The sequence below is a fragment of the Camelina sativa genome, chromosome 11 (assembly GCF_030686135.1).
Source record: "Camelina sativa cultivar CO46 ecotype springtype chromosome 11, ASM3068613v1".
Classification (NCBI taxonomy): Eukaryota; Viridiplantae; Streptophyta; class Magnoliopsida; order Brassicales; family Brassicaceae; genus Camelina; species Camelina sativa.
Genome location: NC_141890.1, coordinates 39,152,691 through 39,177,474, shown reverse-complemented (window position 1 = coordinate 39,177,474; position 24,784 = coordinate 39,152,691). Strand labels below are relative to the sequence as shown.

At 37.9% G+C, this 24,784-nt stretch overlaps 5 protein-coding genes across 7 annotated transcripts; 2 read left to right on the top strand and 3 right to left on the bottom strand.

Annotated features, from left to right (window-relative positions):
• Nucleotides 1-14: 14 nt before the first annotated feature.
• On the bottom strand, nt 15-3,087 carry LOC104751389 (uncharacterized). 2 transcript variants are annotated; one of them, XM_087474558.1, is made up of 3 exons: nt 2,895-3,087; nt 2,312-2,668; nt 15-2,227 (listed from the first exon to the last, which is right to left on the bottom strand). In XM_087474558.1, the coding sequence occupies exons 2-3, from the start codon at nt 2,656-2,658 to the stop codon at nt 301-303; spliced, it is 2,274 nt and encodes a 757-aa protein (XP_087330684.1). In that variant the 5' UTR covers nt 2,659-2,668; nt 2,895-3,087; the 3' UTR covers nt 15-300. The 2 variants fall into 2 exon arrangements, with proteins under 2 accessions (XP_087330684.1, XP_087330685.1); XM_087474559.1 differs by having other exon boundaries at nt 2,312-2,693; nt 2,895-3,035.
• A 414-nt stretch (nt 3,088-3,501) lies between these two features.
• LOC104728717 (mitogen-activated protein kinase kinase kinase 20-like) lies at nt 3,502-4,565 on the bottom strand. Its single transcript, XM_010447662.2, has one exon. The coding sequence runs from the start codon at nt 4,533-4,535 to the stop codon at nt 3,609-3,611; it is 927 nt and encodes a 308-aa protein (XP_010445964.1). The 5' UTR covers nt 4,536-4,565; the 3' UTR covers nt 3,502-3,608.
• Nucleotides 4,566-8,432: 3,867 nt separating this feature from the next.
• LOC104725383 (uncharacterized) lies at nt 8,433-9,891 on the top strand. The gene is made up of 3 exons (XM_010444046.3): nt 8,433-8,804; nt 8,899-9,331; nt 9,406-9,891. The coding sequence occupies exons 1-3, from the start codon at nt 8,713-8,715 to the stop codon at nt 9,682-9,684; spliced, it is 804 nt and encodes a 267-aa protein (XP_010442348.1). The 5' UTR covers nt 8,433-8,712; the 3' UTR covers nt 9,685-9,891.
• Nucleotides 9,892-10,368: 477 nt separating this feature from the next.
• On the top strand, nt 10,369-11,249 carry LOC104725382 (putative WRKY transcription factor 45). The gene is made up of 2 exons (XM_010444045.2): nt 10,369-10,735; nt 10,829-11,249. Exons 1-2 carry the CDS (start codon nt 10,503-10,505, stop codon nt 11,004-11,006), a joined length of 411 nt encoding a protein of 136 aa, XP_010442347.2. The 5' UTR covers nt 10,369-10,502; the 3' UTR covers nt 11,007-11,249.
• Nucleotides 11,250-16,097: 4,848 nt separating this feature from the next.
• Nucleotides 16,098-20,278, bottom strand: LOC104725381 (uncharacterized). 2 transcript variants are annotated; one of them, XM_010444044.3, is made up of 17 exons: nt 19,702-20,278; nt 19,404-19,498; nt 19,157-19,276; nt 18,978-19,067; nt 18,772-18,887; nt 18,541-18,640; nt 18,289-18,360; nt 18,162-18,209; nt 18,003-18,080; nt 17,808-17,927; nt 17,592-17,697; nt 17,328-17,491; nt 17,077-17,211; nt 16,811-16,941; nt 16,654-16,716; nt 16,477-16,555; nt 16,098-16,382 (listed from the first exon to the last, which is right to left on the bottom strand). In XM_010444044.3, exons 1-17 carry the CDS (start codon nt 20,075-20,077, stop codon nt 16,335-16,337), a joined length of 1,941 nt encoding a protein of 646 aa, XP_010442346.2. In that variant the 5' UTR covers nt 20,078-20,278; the 3' UTR covers nt 16,098-16,334. The 2 variants fall into 2 exon arrangements, with proteins under 2 accessions (XP_010442346.2, XP_087329563.1); XM_087473437.1 differs by lacking the exons at nt 18,772-18,887; nt 18,978-19,067; nt 19,157-19,276; nt 19,404-19,498; nt 19,702-20,278 and having other exon boundaries at nt 18,289-18,396; nt 18,541-18,642.
• Between the last annotated feature and the right edge of the window lie 4,506 nt (nt 20,279-24,784).

Here is a 24,784-nt window from a genome sequence, read left to right as displayed (position 1 = left end):
TGTGACTTTAAATATGCATAGAAAAAAATGTTATAAGATTGGGAAGACCATCGAATCAAATACAAGATAATGATTGCACAATTGCTGTAAAATCTCCCATCAAGTTTCATGCCATTTAGGAATTGGTCTCAACCTGACGGAGATCTTTACCCTTAAAAGATCACACTCCAAAAACTCAACGAACAAGAATTAAATCCAAAAGGTTGGGCAAAATCAGCTATATAAGTTATAATATATAACTATTACTACAATTTGTCCTAACCCCGTCTCCTCTCTCTACAAAAACTCTTATCTCTACACTTAAGATACAGCTTTGCAGGTCTTCTTGTTGTGTCCTAAACCCTTGCAGTTGCTACACTGGAGCTGACGCTTGATCATGTCTAGTGGTTCCACCTGCTTACTCTTTGGCCTCCCTGGTGGTGTTCGTCTTGTGGGCGGTGGAGTAACTGAAACAACCCCCTCAACGGGCGGTTCCTCCACCATCATCATCATCATTGTGGTGTTAGGGACAGGGTTAATGGACTCAGCATACGTTGAACGGTAACTGTCTGAGGTAAAGTATCTGGAGCAGTAATCATAAGGGCTTTTCCCGATACATTCAATCACTGCAACTGCGTGGCTACATGGTAAACCAGTAATTCTCCATACCTTACAGTCGCAATCACACTGATTGATATCAACTAAGTTGAGGGATTCACCATGAACCTCGAATAAGCTATTGTGAGGCGCTGAAACCTGAAGTGACCTTGCAAGTTCTATTTCTTTTTGTAGCTTCTCCTCGTTGGTTGGTGTTAGGGTTGTAACCCATTCCCTGGATTGTACCTGATGGGTATATATCGATTGCATCAACTTTGCTCTAAGTTGGTCTATCATTTGCGTTATGGGCAACTCATGTGCTTCGGAAACCCAGCTGTAGAAATCTAGCCCAAAAGTGGAGTTCATGTGGTTATATCTCTCTCCTTCAAACAAAGCATTTGCCCAATGGAATGGTTCACTTTCTATAACCCAAGTGTAAGCATCAGGGGAAATATTTTTTATATTCTCCAAAGAACGGTAATATGCCTCGGGTTGTGTCGCATAAGCTGCAGCATAGAAGTCGTTGAGCATAAACCTTCTTGCTTCATGAGAAAACTGAGCCTGCAAGTCCGTATTTAACTTCTCGGCGAGGTGACGCAGACAATAGGCATGATGCTGTCCTTTTTCAAATACCAGCGGCAATGCATTCTTCTGACCGTTTTGGAAATCTGCGACAAATGTGATTGTCCGGGGCTCGGCCAATGCCAACTTGAGATTCTCCAAAAACCAAACCCAGTTTTCTTCTGTCTCAGAATCCACAACTGCAAAAGCCACTGGAAATATTCCATCTTCGGCGTCAGGAGCTGTAGCAACAAGCATAACCCCTTGGTACTTAGAGTTCAAGACAGCGCTGTCAAGGAAAAGGAGAGGGCGACAACCTTGTCTAAACCCAGATATTGATGCGTAGAACGATATGAAAAGACGATGGAAGCTCGAATCTTCTTTTGTCATGAAAGTTGCGATACTTCCAGGATTTGTCTCCGTGATCTTCTCGCAGAAAGAAGGAAGTTGACTATATGCCTCTTTATAAGAACCTTGAAGCTGCTCTCTAGCAATCTCTTTAGCTCTCCATGCCTGTGAGTAATTCAGTTGAATCCCATACTCTCTTTTAATATCCTCTGCAATATCCTTTGGTTTGTAATCCGGAAAGGCTTTCAACTTCTCCTTGATAATACTTCCAATCCAACCTCTTGTTGCACGGTACCCAGCTTTCACAACCGCTCTCTCACACGTGTGCCTTGAATTCATTTTCTTGATGCAAATCAGCTGCGTAGTCGAAAGCCTCGATGCAGTGATACGCCATGGACAACCTTGAGCCTTGCATTCGACTGAAACACGATGACTATCGTTCTTCTTGTACTTGTAAGTAAACCCATGAGCGATCGAGTACTTGTGCAACACATCTCGGAACTCTGTAAAGCTGTTGAACCTTTGATCAACACCAGTGATTGCGTTTTCCCACTGCTGCGCGGCTTTTACATGCTGTTTCTCGTCAGTCAAAACAAAATTTCCCGGCAAAGGACTGCTTTCTTCAGGCATCATTCCTATTTCAATCTGAAAATCATCTGTTATCATATCATCATCCCCCACGACAATATCTCCTGCGGAAGCTACAGGTACCACTGCTTCCGATGCAGTCGTCCTACTTGATCTGTCAAAAACAAGATGGTGTTCACACATAACTTAAAACAATGTTAGAGAAACAAGATATGGAAAACACACACGAAGCACACACCGACTAGCTGGCATGTTGGTGTCATTCCTGGCATCAGCTTCTTCGGGTAAAACGAATATCTCGACATTTGCTGCATCTGAGGAAAAGCTAACCATGCGTTTGAAATCTTTATCTTTAGAGATGGTGATTAAAGTTTTCTTGTTTCCAGGGAGGAAGTACTTAAGTGTCATAGTCTCCCAACTAAACCCGAAATTTTCAGCTAATTCGGATTTGAAATCACTCATGGAAGTGTCTTGATCGATGTCTATGGCATAAGCATCGCCACCGGAATAAGCTAATGATCCATCTTTATTAGTCACAAACTCTCCCCCTGACTGACATATAGCTATCACTTTCTTCGTCGCCATAACCAAAAACCTTAAAATTTACAGCAAAAAGCAATCTGATTTGAGCAGAAGAAACAAAATTAAAACAATTGAGTAATTATGAAATTGTCAAATTGGGATTTAATAATCATCAGCTAACGCAAGGCTACAAGATGTATTGAGAAAGAATCTCAAATTACGGAACCCTAAGATCCAAAATTGAATATTATTTATTACTAAGAACCCTAAAAACTAAGCAGGGTTGTAGAAAAGGGTACCTTTTGATAAGGCCAAGGTGAAAGAGATAGACCACCACAGCACTGAGTTCTCGTTTCAGGCAAATTTGAAAGTCGGAGGTTTTTTTTTTTTTTTTGTTTTGCTTCGAGAAACAAATCCAGAAGCGAAGAAGAGAGAAGAATAAAGGTCAAAACTCAAAACGGTGCGTTTTGAACATCAAAGATTTAATAAATTACATTAGGGTTTTCAAAACGGTGGTTATGATAATTTTTTTTACTGAGCAGATTTTAGTGGTATTTCAGAGGATTTTCCTTTAAATTTTTTATATTTTTTTTTAATTTTCAGAAGACAAAAAAGCATTAATCAGCCAAAATTGTGTTTTCTTTTATTAATTTTTTTTTGCTAAGGTTTTGTGTGTTTTTTTTTGTTTTTTTTTCATTAATAATGACATATAAATATGGACCGGTCATGTAATGTAACTATATAAAATTTAACTAAAAACTATATAACCTTTTATATTCAAACGATGAACGATATTACAATGACTCCAACCTATTGCCCAAACTTTAGGAGTAGCAACATTAACACACCAAACGAAAAGGAAAACTCACAAGTAGAAAAACTAACACCATGGGGCAACCAGTTAAAAGTCCAAAATTAAACTATCGAACCCTAATTAAACAGCCGCCGTCACATGAATCTCCTTTCTGTTCCGGCCTCATCATCTGTCCACCGTTAATCAAAGCATGAGGTCTTCAAACCACCACTCCAAGTCTAGCATATTCTTCCATCACGTTGTCCATTATGGAGGGAGGAAACCTTAAGAAAGGATACGGAGGCATCTCTGTCAATATTGGAACAGTACTGTTTTTTTGCGCAACAAATGGATGAGTCAACAGCTCTGCCGCGGTAGCCCTACGTGACGGCTGCAAAGCCAAGCACCGCATCAAGAAGTCGTCTGCCACCGGAGATACAAGTACTGGAAGCCTCCACATGTAACGGTCTCCCATATTCAATGGACAACCTCCAAACATCTCAATAACCATACACCCTAGAGACCATATATCAACGGTCGAGGATCCCATCTCTCCGTCCGGTCCAAGAGATTCTGGCGGCATGTACTGCTCCGTACCATGAAACAACGACCTAGAATCCGTACAAGGCTCTTTAGAGAAACCGAAATCAGCAAGCTTAAGATCCCATGGCTCTCCAACAGTGGTGGAAGGGAAGACGAGGACGTTGGCTGGCTTGAGGTCGCAGTGAACGTAGCCGTTTGAGTGAAGAGCGTCGAGTCCTTGTAGGATCATAAAAGCGGCGCGTCGGATCATATTCTCAGGCATCGGCTTCCCACGAAACCGAAAGATCATATTGAAGAGCGTGCCTTTAGAGGCATACTCCATATAGATGTGACATCTTTGTTCTGGTGGGGTGGATAAGTGAACAAAAGAGCTTAAGGCTTGGACGATGCGAGGATGATTGCGGAAACGAAGCATGATCCTAACCTCTTTATGGTAATCCTTCAATTGACTGAACGAAGAAGATGACTTCTTTGCGTAGAGTCGGAAGTTAGAATCGCGTTGGAGAGAGACACAGCCAAAGCTTCCTCTGCCAAGAACAGAGACATGCTTCATTGAAGACTCGTCTACACGCAGAGGTTCTCTCATCATCCTATTTCTATTCATGGTAATTAACAGTACTTGCTTTAAATCTAGGTTATGTTTCGATCTCTGATTTTTCTTCTACTAATTGGACAGATAAGAAAGCGAAACAATTGTAGCTAGTAATGGTTCAATAATAGAGTGCGATACCAATCTATTTATAAGACCTACTTAATTAAGTCGGTTGTTTCACTCCTGACTCCTGTTTCGACTTGTGAAAGGAAACGCGTCTGACGATACATGTTAGATTAATTATTTGATATATTATCATAAGAAAAAAAAACAAGGTATATTCATATCTGATATGATTAAAAACCTAAAATCTAATCCGATTATAAGATTTAATGTTAGTGTAAAATATCCCACATCAGAAAGATGTGAAAAGATTAACTAATATATAAAAGGTTAGGGCCTCTCTACTCATTGCCAATTGGTTTTGAGTTGGAAGCCCATAGTAAAACCCGAATTTAATATTTAACTATTCAAGATACGTATAAGATTAATATCTGATATATTATCACAAGAAAAAAAAAGATTTAAGTCGTTAGTTTTCGATACGGAGTCTTCCGCGATGTTGGTCTTTACCAAGCCACCGAGGATCAACACGATTTTCTATCAGGATTCCTTGGAACGGAAAGCAGGATGTAATTATTCATAGGTATTGATTTAGCTCTAGGGTTTATCGAAACCGGGGGGCTTATATGTTGAATGTTTGCTTCAATACAAGCCATGTGTCGAACTCAAAGTTCTCTGTTTTGTTCTGTCCTGTGTCATAATTCATCAAGACTAAGCTTAGAACCAGGAGATTTTTCAAATTTCCACTCTTTAGTTTAAGCATTAAATATCTGATTTTGTTAATGTTTAACACTGCGGAAGTAGCCAAAACAATTTGATTCTAGGTTCCAGCCTTAAGCTTCAGTTTGTTTGTTTGATTGGGGTTCTTTTGAATTTATGTTGATGTTATGTACTCGTTCTAGCTGCAGTGGAGTATGTTGATGATATGTTTGAATTTATGTTGCTGATATTGATGAAGCTGACAAGGATAACCATCGAGAAGGAGAGCCAGCGTAAGATATACATGCACATCCAAACTGAGATGAACGATAAGATGAGTCCATCCTGATTGATTGGTTACTTGAAGTTCACATCAAACTTGAATGCGTACAGTTTGTCACGGACAATGCTTACAATAGCAAACAGATCCTAGTGATAGAGAAGACTAATCTTGGAAATGATGAGATCATAACCAGAGTAAACCGAGATCCACATGGTCAAGATTGAATGAGATATGGCATCGTGTGTTCTCCTATGTTAGTGGAATTGTCTCCCACTCTTTCACGTTCTGAACATGTTTCTTGTGTATTTAAGAAACGATTGTCTTATAGAATGAATGAAGAGAAAATTGTCTTAAGTTACTTGTGTTCTATCATTTGAAAACAGTTTTGTTACACATCATCCTAGATATTATTTTCTTCTCTTATTTGTAGAATTCTATGTTACCTTATTTTTCTTTTATAATTAAATAAGATATGACTAGTGCAATCGGATTTTAGTTTTAGAATTAAAACTGACCCGACGTTTAGGATTACACAAATAACCTTAATGATCTTTGATTAATTGTCTAAACCAATAAGGGTATTTTGTGGAAATTGGATAAAAGATAGAGGATGACACAAAACTGTACTCCAAATGTGTTAAGATATATGTGTTAGATTGTGATAATTATATATGGGCATATCAAACTGAATAAACAAAATAAAATAAATAGTTTATTTTAAATCACTTATATTGGCAGGAAAAATAAAACTATTTAAAATAAGGGTAAGTTTGTGTTTTAGTACATTTTTGTAACTTAATTGGAAATTTAGTACTAACACTATTCAAAATTGTCAAAAGAGGGGAGCGTGAAATAGAAACGGCGTGAAATAGAAACGTGTGTGGGGTAGAGGTTATTGGAGAAGATTACAAAAAGGGGCTGAGAAATATCTCTCCAACTCTCGTCTCTCTCCATCAGCAAGAAATCTTTTTTTTTTAAAGATTTTGTTTATTCTTTGTTATATATGCCCTTTCAATCTAAAAACTAAAATACTAGTCAATAAAAATTTGTTTTTAAATTTTTTTCAGATAGATAAAAATCTATATCTTTTTCTTTATAATTTGATATGCATTTTATTTGATGATTTTATTGGATAATGTTAAATATTTTTAACATATTTTTGTTTCCGTACACATTATTAAGTGTACTGTACACATAATTAACTGTACATATGTAACTTATTTAATTCTTAGGCTTTCAATATGCTGGATGGTTTAAACCGTACACAAATATTGTTGGATGGTTTGAATCTATACAATATGTTGGATGGTTTAAACTGTACACAAAATATTGCTGGACGGTTTGAATCTATCCAACATGCTGAATGATTTAACAAGTACACAAATTTGCTGGACGGTTTAAATCTATCCAACATGCAGAATGATTTAAACCGTATACAAATATTGCTGGACGAAAGATAAGATATCTATGAAAAATATTTGAAATTATTAAACCAAATGCATATCAAATTATAAAGAAAAAACCATAGATTTTTGTATGTGAAAAAAATTTGGAAACAAAAAATATATTAATAAATATTTGAATAATTAGGTTATATAATTTTTGGTGTAAATAGGTTATATAATATTAAAATTGCTAACAATTGTTGAAAGTTATAGTAGCACAATAGTTAAAGCTGTTTGACTTACTACATTAATCTGGGTTCAAACCTTGCTTATTAAAAATTTTGCTTAAATTAAAAGGATAAAATTGTAATTACACTTATGAATTTTTCTTCCAAAACCCTAATGCCGCCGCCGATTCCTGTAATTTTTTTTTAAACATTTTTCTCTTTAAACTTAAAATTTATAGATCTATCATTAACTTAGAAATTTATGACCAAAATTCGATATTTAACGTGGTTTTTCTCTAGGTGTCATTCATTTTTAAGGAGGAATGAAAGAAAAGTGATTGAAAGAAAAAAGATTGAATTATTGAAAAAAAAATTAGGAGATGAAGATTAGTTTGTTGGGGAAGGTGATGGACCAAGAGATAGAAAAAGAACAAAGTTTGCTAATCATTTGAGATTTAAATGAGCAGTCTTTAATCTTTCTCATTTAAACTTTTGTGATCTGCCATTTTGGGTAATTGTGTAATCATGAATGAATCAGAGAAATCATCATCCTTGGCTTGTGTCTCAGAGAAGATGATGGAAACAAAAAAAAAATAAGGGAAAGAACTTTTTTATTTTATGGAAATTATTAATAAAATGTTCAATGACATTAAACTGTAAATAAGCTATTTTGGTGAGGGTTTGTAAGTCAAAGAAACAGTAGAGCACATTGGCTTATGTGAGTTTTCCTAATTATGAATAGTGAACGTACTACTTTTCAAATTATGTTTGAAAAACGTACTAAAATTTCCAATTATTTCTTAAAATAACTTATGTGTACACATTAGGCAAAGATTGGTCCTTATGTTTATTTCAAATTCCTTTTGTTTATTTCAAATTCCTTTTGTTTTTTTTCAATCTATGTTAATTTCCTAATCACTGATTAATATTTACTTTTTCCATTTTAGGTATTTATTTCTTTAATAAAAAATCATCATCATAAAAATGTTATTTTCCCCATTTTGTTTTATATTTTTAATATTCTCCTTTTTCTATTCTACTAAATAATTGTAACTGTTAAAAATGAGGGATTTTTTGTTCAAAAAAAAAAGAGTTAAAAATGAGGAATTATTGGTTGTAAGATTTTAAAGGATTTGGAAATCCACAAAAAACTTCTTTTTTTATTCTACTAACTTGACCAAATATACATATACATATATATAATAAATAAATGTGGAACCTACATATAAAGATGAAAATATATGATAAGGATACTGATATATGGAGAAACATTAATGTCATTTAATAAGTGAAAAAAACGTGTGGAGTGGAATCGTGTGATTAGGCATATCCGGAGCTGGGCAGGACTGGGCATTGGTCTAGTCGTTTTTAGTAACACAGTTCCGGTAAGTGAAAACGTGGATCATGTGATTAGGCATTTCGTAATCATCATCATTATGCTTTTTTTAGAAGAATTGGTTGGAATAAAATTGAATTGAGAGAATCTGCCATCTTCTTACCCATCTCCTGCTGCCTTTTTCTGAGTATTAAAAATGGAAACTCCGGCGAAGAGAGTGTTGATGACATCCAACGGCGACGATGTTTCCACAAACATCGCTTTCCATCTAGCCAAACACGGTTGCAAGTGAGTAGAGTTCTCCAATTTTGTTTTTTTTTTCTTCTTAAGTTGGTTGTACTGGTGTGTTTAGTTTATAACTCATTCTTTGTGATGGGTTTAGGTTGGTTATGTTGGGAAATGTGGCTTCTCTAAGGAGCATTGTAGACAAGATTAAAGATTCCATTGAGGGATCATTCCCTGTTGAGCTGATTGGACTCGACATGGAATCTGATTCTGAACAAGTTTTCGATGCCGCTGTCCAAAAGGCATGGGCTTGCTGCTCTGGCAATTTCGATGCTTTTCTCAACTCTTATACCTACCAAGGGAAGATACAGGACATTCTTCAAGTGTCTCAAGATGAGTTCAAGAAAACCACAAGGATCAATCTCACGGCGTCGTGGTTTCTACTGAAGGCTGTAGCCTCAAGAATGAAAGAGAATGGTTCTGGAGGCTCTATTGTTTTCATGGCCACTATCGCTAGCGGACAGAGAGGTCTTTACCCTGGAGCTGATGCCTACACTACTACCTCTGCTGCTCTTCATCAACTCGTTCGGGTATATACTACATCCTTCTTAAGTACATCTCCTAATATTTCATTGTTAAGTTGTTGATGAATTGGGGTTTACAGGCGTCAGCCATTAGTCTAGGGAAGCACAAGATAAGGGTCAACATGATCTCTAGAGGGCTGCATCTGGGCGATGAATATCCAGCTTCTGTTGGTAGAGATCGAGCGATCAAGATGATCAAGGATGCTGCGCCGCTCGGCCAGTGGCTTAACCCCAATACGGACCTCTACTCCACTGTTATCTACTTGATCAGTGACGGCTCACGCTTCATGACAGGCACCACTATTTTGGTCGATGGAGCACAGTCTCTTACGCGACCCCGTCTCAAATCCTATATGTGATCTTAATGAGCACAGTCTCGTACGCGACCCCGTCTCAAATCTTGCGATGACAGGCACCACTGTTTTGCCTATATCTACTATTGTAATTCCATGTTAATTGTGTGTGTTTCCTGGAAAAGTGACTTTGGGATCAAGTTTGAATAACTTTGGAGGGATGAATAATTCCTCTAGGCAATGATTTTTATTTTAAGACTTTTTTTGTCAAAATCGTTGCCTAGAAGAAAGCAAATAGCCAAATTAGTCAATAACCTCAACATCATTCGAGCCCATTGTTTCGTTGAATACTTGAATCCAATCAACTTTTTGGTTGGCGAACTTGTGATACACGTATTTGGAAATAAGAAATTAAAAAACATCCAACCTTGCTAAACCCATGCAAGCCTCAATTTAAATTGTTTAGCAAATAATAAAATAACGTTACTCTCTGAGATCTAGAAGCTATTTTATTTTTGACCAATAATAGTTTGAAAGTTTGATCCGTTGCACCAAAAGTTTGAAAGTCTAAAGGAGTTGCATATATATACATTTAAAAATAATAACAGAGTGAATTAGAAGTCCTAATCAGAATGATGAGGCCGCCATACCTTTTTAAAAGTAATTCCCACCAAACTCTTTTTTCTGATGGATCCGCTAATGTAGCCATATTCCATTGATCTCACTTTCTCTGGCATCTTCGTTGCCGTCTACGTCTCTCTCTCTCTCTCTTTCTTTACCTCTCTTGCCTTTCACACAGACGCATATATACCCACACAGGTCATGTGTGTGTATTTTTTGGAGGTTTTTCAAGTTCCCACCATAAACGCATAGGGAAGTAGGAAATGGAGGATATGTATCAAATGTTCTTTCCATGTTCATCATCGGTGACCAAGGTTGACAACTCTGCACACCACAAGATCAACACTAATGAAGAAGACAAACCCAAGAGTAAGATGAAAAAAGAGAGAGAACCTAAGTTTTCCTTTCAGACAAGAAGCCAGGTTGATATTCTCGATGATGGATACAGGTGGAGGAAGTACGGCCAAAAAGCTGTCAAGAACAATATATTTCCCAGGTACGTACCGTACGTACCTAATAATAGGCTTTTATGCATCTTGGTCATAGCTAATTAATAGACTGATAGATGTATATGAATACATATGTACAGGAGTTACTATAAGTGCACACACGAAGGATGCAGAGTGAAGAAGCAAGTGCAGAGGTTATTAGGAGACGAAGGAGTGGTGGTTACCACTTACCAAGGTGTTCATACCCATCCTGTTGATAAACCCTCTGATAATTTCAACCACATCTTGACCCAAATGCACATCTCCCCTTCCTTTTAGTTACTTTTGCTCTTTTGCATTTCTTATATAATACTACCGCATAAATCTTCGGTCCATATAGGTTTAGTAGGGGTTGATGAATGATGAATTAGTAGAGGAACGGCATGTAATAATCAAAAATGTTGGGAAAGAATGCTAATCTCAAGTCTTGAGACCATTACTTTAAAACTTGAATTAACATATATATGTCAAAAACAGCTAAATTTTTTTTTTTGAATAAAATGTAAAATTTATTCGAAAAAACTGTTTTACATCAAGTGCAGACTATAGTTAAAGTTTGAGAGTGCTACTGAATTTTACATTTTGAAAATCTAAGAGAATGTCGAAGGATCCAAAGTCTCAACGGGTAGATAGCCATAGTTCCATGCACCCAACAACTCTGCTTTCACCTTGAAGGGAGACGAGGCGGTTTCAAATTTGCCTATCAAGTCTTTTAATGAGGAGAGCTGGTGGTACAGCCGCTTCTCCATGTCGACGGTTGTTGCGTTCTTGCCAAAGAGAATGCAGTGTAGCTTGAAAAGTGTAGCACAACAGGAACAGAACAGAGTTTCCCAGAGATTTGTCGGTGAGAAGCTTCTGAGTAGTGTCCCAATCTGTAGTGAACTTAGTAGTGAGAAGCTTTGAGGTGAGACCCGTCCACACTTCAGCTGAAACCGAGCAAGTGAAGAATAGATGATTACGCGTTTCTTGCGGCACACTGCATAAAGGGCAAGATACAAGACTTTGCTGATTCCAGCGAACCATTCGATCACCAGTGGAGAGACGATTGAGTGTAGCTAGCCAAGCTATGAAAGAGAACTTTGGCGCAGCTTGAGAGAACCAGATCCCATCAGCCCACGTCTTTCTCTGTCTTGTCCTCCTAAGATGCTCCCATGTTCCTTTTGTGCTGAATTTTTGCTTGAAACAATCCCCTTTTCCTTTCCAGAGAACCACATCCTCTGCCTCCACCAGTCCTTTTGTTCGAATATGCTCTAGGCTGGTCTCTAATTGGTTTAAATGATCCACTCTATGCCGTCGTCTCCGGTGAGAGAGAGCTTCGGCTACAGTGGCATTTAAACTAATCCCCATGTCAATGAACCCTCGCAAGCCTGATATATCCTTCAAACAACCAAACTGTGACCAATTATCATGCCAGAAGAACACACTCTGCCCATTTTGTATCTCATACCGAACAAAAGCTGAAGCAGTTGATCGATATTTAAGTAATTTCCGCCACATCCAGAAGCCTGAATCTGTTGAAATCTTTGAGGGACCAAAAGGATCCTTTGCGGATCAAATATGTTCGGAGCCATGTAACCCATAGCGAGTTTGAGGTTAGGATTCACCAGATGAGTTTCAAACAGGAGACCTTGTTCACATCATGTAGTGAACGTAACCCTAAACGTCCTTCAGCTTTAGGGGTACACACATCATGCCATGAAACTTTCGCCTTTTTGGTATGCAAAGAAGGACCTGCCCACATAAATGCAGAGCATAAGCTGTCTATCTCTTTGATACAAGCGTTTGGCAAGCGGAAAGCAGACATCCAGAAGCTAGTTAAGCTATGAATAACTGAGCTTATCAGTTGGAGGCAGCCTGCAAAAGACAAGTATCTGCCAGTCCAGCTCCCAATCCGTTCTCTAATTTGTTCTAGTAGTTGAGTGTAGTCAGCCGTTGTCATACGCTTGGTTAGTAGGGGTAGTCCCAGGTAGCATACAGGGAGAGTGCTTGATGCAAACGGAAATAGGTGTAAGATCAATTCCTGATCCACGTCTTTAATCCCCGCCATATAAAGCGTAGATTTTTCCAAGCTGATGTTCAAACCCGAATATCCAGCAAAGTCTCTGAAAACCTGAAGAATACCCTCAAGTGAAGATTTCATACCATCCATGAAAACCAACAAATCGTCTGCAAAACATAGATGTGTAAGCTGTATGTTCTTGCATTTAGGGTGATAGCCGATCCGCCTCTCTTGTGCTGCTTTATCTAGTACTGCAGACAATACTTGCATACATATAACGAAGAGATAGGGTGATACGGAGTAACCCTGTCTAAGCCCTCTTTCACTCTTGAAAAGACCAGACAATTCACCATTTACCTGAACCGAAAAGGAGGCAGTAGTGATGCAGAGCTCTATCCACTTAATAAACTGAGGTGGAAAGTTCAGAGTTGTAAGGATACTCAGCAGGAAAGGCCACTGAACAGAATCGAATGCCTTTGAAATATCGATCTTAATTGCACTCCTTGGAGAGACCGTATCCTTATGATAATCTGGTACAATCTCCGATGCTAAGAGAACATTTTTCATAAGAAGCCTATCCTTTACAAATGCGGATTGATTGGGAGCAACAAACTGTGGAAGAAGTATTTTAAGTCGATTGGCGATTATTTTTGAGATTACTTTGTATGTTACATTACAACATGAGATCGGTCTGTAATCCTTCATCTCTATAACTCCTTTTTTCTTTGGTATAAGCGCAAGAATAGTAGCATTGATCCCTTTTGGTAAGAATCCAAACCTGAAAAAGGATTGTATAGAAGTAACAAGATCCTTTTTAATGATAGACCATGTCTCTCGGAGGAATTCCACAGTATAGCCATCGGGGCCTGGACTCTTATCTCTTGGCATTGAGAAAAGAACATCACATATCTCCACCTCTGTTACCTACATTTACAGTGTTGCTCTATCATGATAAGAACAACGGTAGCGTAACAACTCTGATAACTCCTCCTCTGCAATTCCGTGATAATTTGGGACTTTAAGCCCCATAAACTCCCGAAAAAACCTCTCTGCCTCATGCTTAATCTTCTCTTGCATGTCAGCTATTGTCCCATCTGGACATTTTATTTCTTTGATCGTATTGCGAACTTCCCTTGCCTTTGCAGCCCTATGAAAAACTTTATTGTTGCCATCTCCTACTTTCAACCAATGCAACTTGGACTTTTGTTTCAAGTATCGCTCATCCAACCCAGCGACAAACAACCATCTGTTATAAGCAATAGACTCACTCTGCATTGCCTCATCCGTAGGATTCATCAAAGTCACCAGCTGACAGGCGCATAAATGCTCAAAAGCTTCTCGTGTTTTCTTTGCGAAATTACCAAACTTCTCTCTACTCAGTTGCTTTATTTTTGGGTTTAGGCCTTTTAACTTCTTTGAAAACTGGAATATTGCAGAAGTGGAGTGGTACAATGGTTCAGTGTTTTCTAAGTAGTCTGTGACCATTGGCATAAAACCTGCATCTTCAACTAAAGCATTAGTGAATTTGAAAGGCTTATGCAGTCTAGGTTTATCTCCACCGATCTTGATACGACAACGTAGGTGATCAGAGCACCCTCCAGCCTCAAAAACCCCATACGACTGCTGATGCTCAGAGATCCAAGAGTCATTAATTAGTACCTGTCTAGTTTTTTGCATATCAGACCAAAATCGCGCTTGTTACACCATGTGTATATCGGTCCATGAGTCAGCATATCAGTAAGAGAACAGTACTGTACTGCCTCTTGAAAATCACGCATTCCAGGAAGCACTGCAGAGGTTGTATCATAGAGTGAATGCTTCCCCTATCAATATTTCGTTAAAATCACCACAGATCATCCACGGTTTATTACGAAATATTGGTGAGTCTTGGTGATTTCGCAAGTCCTCCCACAGTTCCTTCCTATCCTCTGCACCATTTGCTGCATAAACAAATGATACGAAGAATTCATTGATAGTTCCTTCCATCAGTACCGAACAAGTAACTATCTGTCCACTCGTATAACAAGGTGTGAGCCTGACACTTGGACTCCACACCACCCACAATCTTCCTCTCCGATTAAAAGTGTAGTTTGTTAAATATGACCAGTCTGAAAACACCGATCCTATTATACTTGATGCCTTTGTTTCATTAACCCTCGTTTCTAATAAACAACCAAACTGAAAATTCCCTTGCCTTTGTGCCACCCCAACATAAATCTATCTAACCAGACTAAAAAACCAAAACACTCCTTTTTCTCTACCCACTAACCCTTATCTTTGGGGTTCAGAAGCGCCCTTTCTCGGACCTTTAATATCCATCTCCTTTGGTCTCCGAAACACATCTAATATGTCTGCCAAAGAGAGTGTGGCAGCTGCTTTAGCCGCAAATTAATGCTCATAGCAAAACAGACATACATATGCTATTGTTCTTTATATCATTATATGTTTGTTCTTTAAAAATATGTTGTGAAACCAAAGTTGGACGAACAAATTTTTCTTCATAACTTAGGGGCTATTATTAGAGAGGTGATTCCTAAATCCATATGAAATTGTAAATTCCAAAAATCAAAACACATGGATTTTGAAATAACATGTTTTTTCCTTGGATTTGAATCATTCTATTTTACACTTTCAAATCCATTCAAATCTATTTAAAACATAATGTGGATTTAGAAATCCAAAAACAAATCATTAAAACCATGATTTTGGAGAATTTGATGGGATTTAGGAAATTTAGAATTTTGATAGATTTTAGGGAAGTTGATATGATTTTATGTAAAATTCTTTCAAATCCCACCTAAAACTATGAGATTTGGATTTCTGTATTTTTAACTAAACAAATCCTCTTAAATCTTCCAGAATCCTAAAAATCATTACAATCCAAATTCACAAAATTGTTTTGAATAACAGTGGATTTTAAAGTAGATTTTTAAATCATCAGTTCAATAACAGTAGATTTTAAAGTAGATTTTAAAGTAGATTTTTAAATCATCAGTTCAATAACAGTGAATTTTAATAGACTTTTTAAAATCCATGATTGAATAATATAGGATTTGTAAATTTCACACAAATCACTTAAAATGTCAAGTTGAATACACCCCCTAAATAAATATTATGAGATTTTAACAAGTATTTATAAACCATAGAACCAATAAAACATAATTTTGTTAAATATTTCAAAATCAATGATTAGTGTGGCGTTCGCTCAATTTAACCAGCGAATGTAACAAAACCCTGAAAGCTCCTAATAGGCGATGACGATGAGTCGGCCATTGCCACTCACTGATGACTCGTGGTGGATATAACGGTCATCATAATCATGATCAGAACTCACAAAACTATAACTAAAATGTTTATATAAAAAATAGTCATTTGCACAAACTGCTTCTAATATCAGACTGAAAAGCACGTACAAGATAAGACCTTAAAAAAAAAAACAGCAACGTACCAACCAAGACCAGCTTCAACTTCGATTCAGAGATTAGGAATACATATATTATACATCACTTTGAGCTTAAGAATTGCCTATTGCTACATTTCTATCCACAGTTTTTAATCCGGAAATATTACAACACACAACTGAGTTGCCTCTAATTTGGGCACAATCGCTAGTTTTCCATACCCGCATCTGGAAGCGGAGAATCGTGAGCCAGTGACTGCAGAGGAGAGAAACAAAATGAGTGAGTTTAATTAGCATCTGCCTCAAATTTCGTCTATACCTACTATGATAAATCTGATTTAAGCTCTTACCTGCTCTTGTGAGCGGAAATACATGAAAGGTGTGTAGTTGAGGAAGTTGGAGACTCTTGATGTGTATATATCAGCATACCTGAAACCATTTTTGAGGGAAATGTAACTGAGGGTAAAATGCGAGCTTGGTTTTGAGTTTACAAGTTGCTCAGAAATGCAGAGAAGAGGAATATATACTTTTCGATTTGTCTCATCAAGTGGCTTTTATCCCACAAACCGGCCCGTGAGAGGAAGCCCCACCTGGAAAACAGCCCAAGAATTATAGGTCAGACAGATCCTTTTCTACGTTTCCCGAGTCACGTAACTACGATTTGTTTTGCCATTGTTTTTCTACCTTTCGTTGAAGAGCTCGCCGTCTGATTCCAGCATTAGACCAATCTTGTCATCAAGTCTTTGCATTACAATAAGAAGCTTCTGCATGGTCTCTGTCAGTTCTTGATCATCCAAGTTGGTAGCAGCGAGTGTCTAGAATGAAAAGATAAAGGGTGAAAACCTTCCATCACGAAACTCTAATCTTATAGCTGAACATACTACCCACTGTATCTAACACAGGATATACAACATGAACTCTGAATCTTGTAAGGATATAAACAAACAAACCTGAGCAGGACGGCCTTTGCTTCGTCTTTGAAGAGCAAGCCGGAGCTGGTTAAATAGATCTCCAACAACCTCTTTTTGATTTATAAGCTCTATTAGCTCTTCTCGGTGACCACGACTGCCAATTAGAGCCTTATACTGTAAAGAAACAAGACCAAATCATTTATTTACTTTTCTATTACTTTAACGAATGAAAGGCAAAGCCCTCCAAGCTCTGTCATCTACTGATTGTAGTTCATAACAATTATCCAAACCTCTTCTTCCAGTTCACGGCAAATCAGTGCAGTTCGCCACCTGAGATGGACTTTAGATACACTGACATCAGTGTAGATGTGGTCACCAACATACAAAATCTCATCTCCATGAACGTTTAGTGAACTCTCTATCATTTGAGCACTTCCTCCCGAGTATAAACCTCCTAGGAGAGACAAGCAGTGAGAGAGAGAGAATAAAAAGTTCCAGAATTTCTACACAGCAAAATTATCTACTTGCATTTAGAAGAAACAATTAGAAATAACCTGTTTCAGCCTTGAAGCATGGACGCATCAAACCCTCTCCAGTCACAACCTCGTACAGAGGGTGTGACATCTGGAAGAACTCTGGCTTCCTAGCAGAAACTATAACCTACGTAGAAACATGAATTTAAAAGCAGTAAGGTCTAATAATGCAAACTAGTCTCTGGAAAAGCAACTGCTTTACAACTTAAATGCAGAAACAAATTTGTGTTTGCTCACCATGTCAAAAAGATCTCGCCAGTCCATGTCATTGGGAAGGAATTTGTTAAATGAGTGCTTCATCATTTTGTCTGTGTAGTGATAATCCGAGTTTGTGATAAGCAAGAGCTTTTTACCAGCCTATGAGCGAACAGGACGATATTAACAACTGAAACCATCATGATTATATATCTTGTGTGAAAACTGAAACATTACCTCCTTTTGATCTAAAAGAGCTAAAGGTAATTCTGGGTCTGGCTCTACAAATAGTTCTGGCTTGGACATGATCTCACTCTGCAAAGAAACTGTCAGTCACGATGGGCTTGAGAAAACTGATTTTTAAGAAAATGAGTACAGGATGGACAAACTATCAACCTTGAGTTGTCCTTCAACATGTGCTCTGAATAGAGCTTTTGCAACAGCCTGAAAACATCAATTAGAAGAGATAAAGAATACGCAAACCTTTCAGTTTAATGAAATTAGGTGCTATGAAACACAAAACCTTGTAAAGTCCTTTATAATCAAGCGTGCCAAGATCTGCCGAAATACATCCATCATCCAATCTATCCACCATCTGAAATAGTTTGAATTATAATTACTCAGCAGAAACCTGTGAGGAAAGTTTTGCAAAAAGACATTCTTGGCGGTGAAGAAGCATTGAGAAACGAATCTGAATATATATGCGATTTAAAAATTATGTCCACAATTAAGTGCGAGTTATTCAGCAACCATTTCTTGTAAGAAAAGAACGTACCTGTGCATAAGCCAGAGCCTCTGAAACAGAAAAAAATGTATTGAGAAACTCCCATCGATTCTGGTTCCGCAGGTCAACTAACTCCCTTCCATAGATCTCACTTTCATACAAACAAAGACAATAAGAGAATGAGACTTCCTTCAAATAAAGAACAAGGACTCTGAAACTGTCGTTTTTTTTTTTTTTTTTTTTTTTTTCATGTTACCAACGGTGTTAAAAAGCCAAATATACCTGACAGCTTTATTTGATAACATCTTTGTACCGTGCATGGCTCTCTTTACATACCCAAATCTATCGGCCTTGACTAAATTACCTTTCTCTTTGTCAATCATGAGACCCCTAATAACCTATAATAAGAGAAGACATATTTTGGTCTCAGTACAGAGAGAATACTACAATGTAGAACCTTTCAACTATCACCAGAATAAACACATCACCAGTTCCGGATCAAAAGCAAGTCCATCAACAGGGAAACCCATGCTCTTTAGATTTTCCATGCAATAGTCATAAGCCTTTCCTTCCCAAGCCTAAACAAGACCATAAACTGGCGTCAGTTGCGAGTTTCTTTTCTAAATTACATCTTTCCTACTTATGAATAATTAAAAAAAGAACTCACCATGACATTGTAGTGCATCAAAGTATAATCCATATCATATCCAATTGCACTAATGGACCGTAGATTCAAGGTACGACTACAAAATATACCACGAGGAGAGTGTTGCGCAGAGAAAGGACCCTACAATATCAAGCATAAAAGTTTTGAGACGCCAGAAAGCAGACACAAAGAACTCGGTACATTTATGTCTTTAGAAACAACAGTGCTCCTCAAACTCCAAATACATTATAAGGATTAGATAACGAACTTGGATACCCAACTCTCTAATCAGGTTTTCAGCGGCTTGAGCCTCTGCTCTCGCTACCTCCTCAATTGGACCTTCCAATGTAGCTTGCCCATCTCCTACATGGATACATCATGAGACTGCTTAACAGAAAAATGTAAGCTTTTTTACTCGTACAACGTGACAGCCACAACAAAGGTTAGACCTTTTTTAGCTCTTATTCATCTCAATAAACAAACATCAACCAGAATCAAGTTCCCTAACTAAAGACCAAATCTTTAATCAAACATTTCACAAAAAACCCAAACTGAATTTTGTATACCAAAGGACTGAAGTGGGTCAAGTTTGAGGTTCAAATCTCCCTTAGTGCTCTGACCCAGATAGTCAACTTCATACTTGGACGAAGTAGTAACCGAGAACACGTCGTCACCAACAGCCACGCGTCCACCGTCAGCTCCGGCGGCTCTGCAACTAACCATCCTTCTAGTAGATCTCCTCTTGTTACTTCTCCTGAAATCAGACAATTCCGCAGCAGGACAAGAAGGAAACTTCATCTTCGTTGTCATATCTCTCCACAGAAGCATTTTGTCGAACACTTGATCGGCACATAGATTCATTCTCGTCGTGCCTCCTCGTTTCACTTTTGGTGTACTGTGAAGGGATGAGAGTTGGGGAACGTTAACTGAGAAATTAGGCATCTCCTACACTCAAGAAAAACGACAGAACATCGACGTTTGAATTCGTAAAATGGCGTGATGTTTTTAACTTCTAGAAGAAGAGATAGGAGATGTTGATCCTCTCGGATAAAAAGGACACGACACAATCCAAATTTGGTATCACAATCTATTCGCATTAATAGCGCAGATAATTTTTTTTTTTTGTAAAAGAAAAAAAGTTATATGAGCCAACTAGAAGAAAATTTGTTTACAAACAAAACATTGCAGAGATGTACGCGTTTAGGCCTGACTGGTTTAACCTCAACGTTTGCGATTACGTTTACGGGAGATTGTGGAAGCAGTGGTTGCAGTTTCAAGCATTACTAAGCGTTTTGAATGACTGGTTTAGCGTTTTAAAATGGGTACGTTTGCAAGAGTTTACGACTGGTTGACCAGTGGGTGCATTAGACGTTAAAACATAATAAATGTGATATATAATTATATAAATGTTTAAAAATACTAAAAATTTTATTAAACTTGATTTATAATTAAAATTCATTAAGAAAATACTATAATAATTATTTAAAAAACAAATAAATTTCATATTGAAATATTTATTACCTTATGCATTTGGCTTTTTACCAAAACTTTAATCAAGTAATTTGATAAATGACAAAACATATGTTTTAGATCGTAGATTTTCTTTTTAAATCTCACACACTCAATAAGTTATGTGGGTCAGTAGTTGCATCGGTAGTAATGATCAAACGAGAGTTGAAAAGAATCGTGATTTGTTTTTATATTTTTCAAAAAATAATCTTATTTTTTAAAATTCCTGATGAAATGTTATATTTATTTATATTTTTTTGAACATATGTGCGATGTGCCACTAAATTTACATCAAGTTTTCTGGGTTATTGTTAATTGAAATCTTATTTTCTTCAAATTGTTTATTTTTTAATATTCTCAATCGTACTCGTACTTCATTTTCTGCAATCCTTAATGAATATAATAGTTATATAAAAAAAATTTCATTATCATTGATTTGTTTCAAGTTTAAAAAAAAAAAAACCAACTGCAATCGTCCGCAACCGCAAACACTTCCGGGAAGCAGCTTTTGGAATTCAGTGGTTTGGAGCGATTGGGAGCGATTTGGAGCAATTGGGAGCGGTTTGAGTGATTGGTACCGATCGCTAGCAACCGCTACCACCCGCAAACGCAGCATTTGCGGGTGGTAGCGGGAGAACCAGTCAGGCCCTTAGCATGCCTACAAATCCGCATTTAGATTTGCATTTCGTGAAATTAGAGATAGCGTCTGTCAATCCAATTTAATGCCTTGTGTATTTCAATAATAGAACCAAAGTATTTATACATGTGGTTGTTCCTAAAAAGATAAAAATGAATCATAGTAAAGATATTCATAGCTGTGACCTCGTCGTATCACAACCTTAATATCAAGAGTAAAAACAAAATTTGAACAAGAGAACAAGACTTCATTTTGGGCAATTGATATTGCCTCTTTTTGGCTTTTATATTTCGTAGATAAGGAAACGAATACAAAGAAATGGAGAGTTCACTACTCCTACAAAACAAGGAATCACGAAAAATTGGGAAATGGATCCTAACAAATAGGAAGACCAATTCCAATTATTTGCAGAACAGATAAAGCAGATTTGGTGTACTTGGAAAACCATATTCTTTAAGAGATTTGGAGAGCTTGGAAAACCAATATCGAGGCATCTGTTTGAGCCCGTAAAGAGACTTGTGATTTATCATCAGTACGAAAACTCGGATGAAACTGAATGAAAACTTCCGCTTCTAATTCACCATGTAAGAAAGCATTATGAACGTCCATTTGGTGTACTTCCCAATCCCGAGCCACCGCAACCTCCAAGAAAGAACGCACAATAGTCATCTTACAAACAGGGGCAAACGTTTTCGTGTAGTCAAGCCCCTCGGTTTGGTTGTTACCGAGAACCACTAACCGTGCCTTGTAACGCTCAAGAGTACCGTCAGACCGATATTTTAAAGTAAATACCCATTTACAGCCAAGAGCTTTCTTACCCGGAGGTAACTTTTCAGTCGTCCATGTGCCTTGCTGTTCAAGAGTCGTGATCTCACCACACACAACTTCTCTCCAATTCGCATCTTCCATAGCTTCAGCACACCCGACGTGATCGCAGCGAGAAAAGGTCGATGATGATCTGAAAAATTGGAGCAGTCAACATACGAATCAATAGGGTACCAACAAGTGTCCACAAAATCACTATCAGACTCCATATGAGTCGTATTTGTCACATATCCATGAAGTCGCATAGACTTAAATTTTTGGCGACATCTTTTCCCCATAGGTTCATGTGTATCATCAGGAGAAGAGACTAAGACATCAGAAGACTTAGCCATACCATCAACAGGTAATGGCTCCAAACAAGGAGGAAGTAGGAGACAACAGACTCTCCAGTGACAATATCCGAGGTTCCACCGGAGGAGGCACTGTAGAAGGAGTAACTTATGCCATAGGGGAAAGAAGAGGTTCTGTAGCAAGAGGAGTCGCAGCAGACAAGTCCAAAATATGAGACGGAACCAAATCCAAATCGAGAAACTCATCATCATCAATAATAGGAGTCAGCATAGTTTTATCTGGTTCAGAAGGAGGATCCAAGCGAGCATAAGCAAATGGAAACTCATTCTCGAGGAAGACGACATCCCGAGAAATTGAAACAACACCGGTTTCAAGGTTGTACACCTTCCAACCCTTCTTCCTGAAAGAGTGACCAAGGAACACTGGTCGGTTACTTCGAGAAGCAAATTTATCACCGCCAAGCTTCTGATTATGAACATAACATAGACAACCAAAAATACGAACATGGTTCATAGGTGGTGATCGCGAATAAAGCACCTCAAATGGAGTCTTCCCATGAAGCACCGTCGTTGGCGTTCGGTTGATTAAATATCCTGCTATAAGAAAACAAAACTACAAAACTCAACAAGAATATGAGCTTGAAAACGCAAAGCTCGGGCTACATTAAGGATGTGACGATGTTTACGCTCCACCCGTCCATTTTGTTGGGGAGTTCCAATGCAAGAAGTTTCATAGAATCCCCTTCCCTCTAAAAAAACCCACTAAGGCTTATAAATTCAGACCCATTATCACTTCAAACCGTCTTTCCACCAAAGAGATGAAATCACATAGTAGAAGCAGTTTGGGACTTAGTTGGCATCAAATATATCTAGACTGCACGAGAGAAGTCGTCAATAATTGTTAAGAAAAACCGGGATCCACAAATTGTCGTTGTCCGATAAGGACCCCATAAATCACAATAAACCAACTCAAAAACTTTAGAAGTTTTATTAATGCTCAAAGGAAAAGAGTCATGTTGCACGAATACAAACTTCGCATGTTTTTTAATCAAAACTACTACTACTAGAATTTGATAAAGACAACATCTCCATAGTCGTAGAAGAAGGATGTCCTAAGCTACAGTGCCACAGCTCCTTAGGTTGTTTCTCCAAAACTTGTGTCGATGCTGCATCAGCCATCCCTCTAAAGAAATATAACCCATTTTGCTGTTCACCGGCGCCAATCACCGTTTGTGTGATGCGGTCCTGAATAATACAAAGCCGATTAGATATCTGGAAATTACATCTCCATTCTCGAGTCAACTGAGAAACCGAGATAAGGTGACAGTGTAAGCAATCTACAAAAAACACATTCAGCAAACTGAGATGAGAGCCCAGAGAGACTGTCCCTCGTTTAGTCGAGACCGTAAACCGGCCTTCAGGCAATTTTATAAACATAGGAGCCATATCACAAACATCCATTAGAAAATCAATGCTTCCCGTCATGTGATTAGAAGCTCGAGTGTCAATAATCCAACACTCAATAGAAAACTTACCAGAGAGAGGATCATGAGTACCAACATTCCTTGCATTAAGCATATCTTTCAATTTGATCCAATCTTGATCACTTAGACCGCTGAAACCAACACGATCAGCGTCGGTAATATTTGTATGTCCGAGAGATGTTGGCGTCGACGTCACAACATGATGAACATGTGTTGGTTCGGCAGTCTTGGGAGGAACAACAGAGACACGATGATCACTGCTTGATGCACCCAAACCGCCTTGTGAACCCGTAGGAGGTTTGGTACATGGTATGTCGCCCCACCACCAAGGATAACTGATTTTTCGAAAGCAATTATCATCCAAATGACCTTTTCTTCCACAACTTGTACACATGGCTGAAGGATCTCTTAGTGGAGGACATGAGTAAGAAAGGGGAGCCACACAAATCGCAAAACTTGCTCCCTCATTTTGTTCTTCCATAATCTACCAGCCCTCTTAGATTCTTCATCTTGAGAAACAACTTGGTATGCCTCATCTAGAGTTAGAAGTGGATCACGCAATAAAAGAGAAGATTTTACCACACCAAATACACTTTCATCAAGACCCATTAGAAATTGATGTAAATTATCTTCTTCATGTTCCCTTGCAATTTCCTCAGCGGTTTCGCACGTTGAAAATCAGCAAGGCTTGTTCATAATTTTGTAAGTCTCCCATAGTAAGCTTCCACCGTAGAACCTTTTTGTTGACAATTGGCAAACTCAGTCTTCAATCGTTGTACCCTTTGGACATTCTTCACCGAGAATCGCTTTTAAAATGAGTCCATAAGTCAGAAGCAATTTCATGATACGATAGTGAGCTACTTAAATCTGAAGCTACGGTTTGTCACATCCAAGACACCACCAT